At 34.3% G+C, this 3,754-nt stretch overlaps 1 protein-coding gene across 1 annotated transcript; it reads left to right on the top strand.

Moving 5' to 3' along the window:
• Positions 1-444: 444 nt before the first annotated feature.
• On the top strand, positions 445-3,414 carry LOC134268426 (transcription factor ces-2-like). The gene is made up of 3 exons (XM_062750684.1): positions 445-552; positions 1,952-2,236; positions 2,466-3,414. The coding sequence occupies exon 3, from the start codon at positions 2,478-2,480 to the stop codon at positions 3,237-3,239; it is 762 nt and encodes a 253-aa protein (XP_062606668.1). The 5' UTR covers positions 445-552; positions 1,952-2,236; positions 2,466-2,477; the 3' UTR covers positions 3,240-3,414.
• Positions 3,415-3,754: the final 340 nt, after the last annotated feature.

Genomic DNA, 3,754 nt, shown 5'->3' on the forward strand with positions numbered 1-3,754 from the left:
ATAATATAAATATTTTTTCCTACAAACAGATAAACGAGGAAACTTCTTTTTCCTGTACAAAAAAACTTTGGTAATTACATGTATAAGAAAATTTCCTGTTAGGGGGTTATGTTATTTTGCTTCATTCTTTAATCTTCATTAACACATAAATGTAAAAGGGCATTAGGGCAACATCATCTAAATTTATTTCACAAACATCATTAAATTTCAAACAAATAATTTTAAGCTTAGAACATGTGCCTTAACGGGTTTGAGATGGAAGACAAGAAATTGATAATTTATATTATTCACAAAAAAAAAAAAGAAAAAAAAAATATTACTGCGATCCCTTAAAGAGCCCCTTTGAGTCAAATAAACATATATTACATATGAGTCTGCAACAAAGCCTTGTCAATTGTCATCACCGGAAAAGTAAGAAACAATGTAAAGACAGGAGACTTATATAAACAGCACACATTAGTTGTACCGCTTAGGAGACGCCTACTTGATGAGATTAAAATAAGTGCTTCACACTTCAACCTTATAGGGGAAAACTTTGGACGCATCTGCCTGGTATAGATTTTGTTTCTTTTATCAAGGAAGTCTTCACACAATAGTTAATTTCATCACATAAATTGAAATGTAAATATTTGTTATATTGTTTATTCTTACAAATTACTGAATAATTAGAGAAACAGATCTTTTAACCATATATTTCATCTTTTAACTTTCAATGATTTTTTAACAAAAGCTCGTTGATCTAAAAAAAAATTGAAGGAAACTTTAACTAATAGATAATAGAAAATAGAATAGAATTTTTTTCTCCAAAAAAAAAAAGATTCTTTTTTCAAACTGATGCAGGAAAAATTGTTCTCAAGTGCTCTTTTGAAATTATTTACTTGAGTTTCATACTAAGAGCAGTAAAAAAAGATAAGTATAAATTTTCTCTATGTGTACTATCATCTCATAACTTGTATCATTATGCATTTAAAACCATATTTAAAAAAAAAAATTAAGTGTAAAATGCTCAGGAACATTATTATTATTTACAATGCATATCATTGATTCATTTGTTTAAACCCTTCTTTCTGATGCTAGTTTATCATTAATAAATATTAGATACGCATACAAATAATCATACTCTATCCTTTGGCCTCGTGGCATTTTATTTCATGTAATTCTCATCAAAGACTGCTGAACCGGTATTTTACGATTCTAAAAGTACTCGTAGTTTCCAATTATAATTTAAACTATATATTTTTCGATTATTATCGAGTTGAAACCTTTGGCCTTGGAGGCTGGCTTTTTGTTTCAAATGACGGATTTATGTTACTGGTCATAAACATTGGACCACTGTTATTTGCTTTTAAAGTTCAAGTGTCGTACAACGCAATGGTTCACAATAACGCTGTTTGTATTACGCCAGTGTTATAACATATTGACACGAGGCTATTGATCGTCCGTCCACAAATAGCCACTACCATTCCCTTCTCTTGCCCCAGCAACTGGCCAGCCTGGCAATGATGTAACTAATTCGTTTTTCACACTTCATCAAGCTGGGGAACAGTGCAACCGTGTTATATAATACACAGCACAATTCACCCTAAAATCAATCTCATTATTACCTAACATCTCTTGAGAAGATAAATACAAATGACCTGGCGCCGTTAATAGTTTTGAAATATATTTAGATACTCAAGCTCCTATATCTCCCTCTCATGCTCCTTGTTGTAAGCTATGAATCATATTTTTACAATGTTTTGCTGCTGAAAACAAGTATTTTTCTTCGTTCTCCACTTCATTGGCCAGAAACGCCTTGCGGTCAATTTGACCCCAGTATACAACTTCCGGTAAACAAAGAAGATATCCATTCAAAACTTCAAACGCGACCTTCCAGCACGGCCCCCTCTTCCTACCTCATTGCATAAATAACAATTGTTGATAAATAAAACTTTTATTTCTTTTTTCACAGTGGTCACTACCATCTTTCCCTTAGAGCAAGACTCAAACTTCTAATGAAAGTGATTAGAGAAATAGGTCAGATACGTCACATGCGCAGAGCTTTATGTAGTTATTGTGCAAGAAGGTCATTTCGAGTTCATCCACTGCAAATAACCGTATAAGCGACGGCTATCGGTTGGTCAGTTTTCATTTAGCTCTGGTCAGTGGGAGGATCCAGAGAGAGAAGTCTTTTATCGGGATTTACTAGACTGTTGGACAAACCATCAACAAGAACAGCTCGTCTTGACATTCACAGGTAAATAATCAATTATTTATTCTTACCAGATTTTACTATATTCTAATTAAAAAGTTTCTATTTATAAGAAATAAGAGAAAAAGTCATCTCAACGAAGTAACATTTTGTTTGTCCATCATTTTTTTTTTAAATTAGTGTAAGTTATAAAATGCATCAAAGGAAACAAGTACAGAAAAAAATTAATAGCTGAACTTTTCTCTAATTTAAAAATATTTAAATAATTTTTCAGCAAATTGCCGAAATGGCAGACACAGCCTTGGACTTGTCATCTAAGCCTGGGGTTGATCTCGACAGAACCTCCAAATTCATCAGCAGAACTTCCATTCACTCTAACTCTGGGGGATCAGGACGTAACTCCCCCGCATCCTCAGTTCACTCGGACGGAAACGAAAGTGACACTTCAATAAAGAACAGTGTATTCGGACATGAAACAAGAGGCAGCAATCCCCCGGTAAACTCACTCGGTGAAAATTCAAACAGTACCTCTATTAAAAGTGAGGAAGACGCTGGTACCCCCGACAAACTAAGTTCATCTACTGTGTCGCGACCATTCAAAATGTACCCCATGGATCCTTTTTCAATATACAGCATGGCGACACCTACTCCTTCATCGCCCCTCTCACCCACAGTGACATCCCCTGCAGCGTTAGGAGTTCCCCCTTCAGTGTACGAGAGTCCCGCAGGGTTCCCGGGTTTCCCGTTAGCTCCGCTGACTTCTCATTTACTGCAACGAAAACGAAGGTCTGAATCTCGGCCGGATGTGATGGACCCCAAAAAAACAAAACCCGTCCCGGAGGAAAGAAAAGATGATGCTTATTGGGAAAGAAGAAGGAAAAATAACGAAGCAGCCAAACGCTCCAGGGACGCTAGACGCCATAAGGAGGAAGAAATCGCTATGAGAGCGGCTTTTCTCGAACAGGAAAACCTCAAACTTCGTGCTCAGGTGGCCATCCTCAAAAACGAAACTGCAAAATTACATTACATGCTCTATAACCGATTATGAGATTTGTTTGTTGTTCATCTGTACTTTACGATTTTATCATATATTATATGTGGCATTGAAGGTGCAAAAGAAACACGAAAGTGCTAAATTTTATAATCGCCTAATCGGATTATTTTGTAATAGACTGCAATATAATGACACATTTAACAGAGTTACATTTTCTAAGACAGCTAAAATTTCCTTATACACAATGAAAAAAGTCTGCATTTTTTGCAGATATTGAGTTTTAAAATATAATACTCTCTGCAAAAATGTTTACGATATTCAAGGTACGATTATTTATATTTTGTCAATAACCAGTAATCTAATGCTGATTTTTAAAGTTTCGTTTTTCTTTAAAACAGTGATCAAATGCTGAATTTGTTTTTTTTCAAGATTCATGCATGTTTGTTGAATGATTGTTTTGTTTGAATGTTTTACTAAAGAATATGTGCTGATGACTAGTGCTAAGAGAGTTGAATGAAATTTTTTTTTCAAAGAAATATTTATTATCATAATTTTGTGTGCTCTTTATA

The sequence above is a fragment of the Saccostrea cucullata genome, unplaced genomic scaffold, assembly GCF_032062105.1.
Source record: "Saccostrea cucullata isolate Sc308-1 unplaced genomic scaffold, CSIRO_AGI_Scuc_v1 ctg500, whole genome shotgun sequence".
Lineage (NCBI taxonomy): Eukaryota > Metazoa > Mollusca > Bivalvia > Ostreida > Ostreidae > Saccostrea > Saccostrea cuccullata.

Bases quoted from the DNA above. Each gene is read 5' to 3' on its own strand.
- LOC134268426 (XM_062750684.1), top strand. From the start codon at position 2,478: ATGGCAGACACAGCCTTGGACTTGTCATCTAAGCCTGGGGTTGATCTC.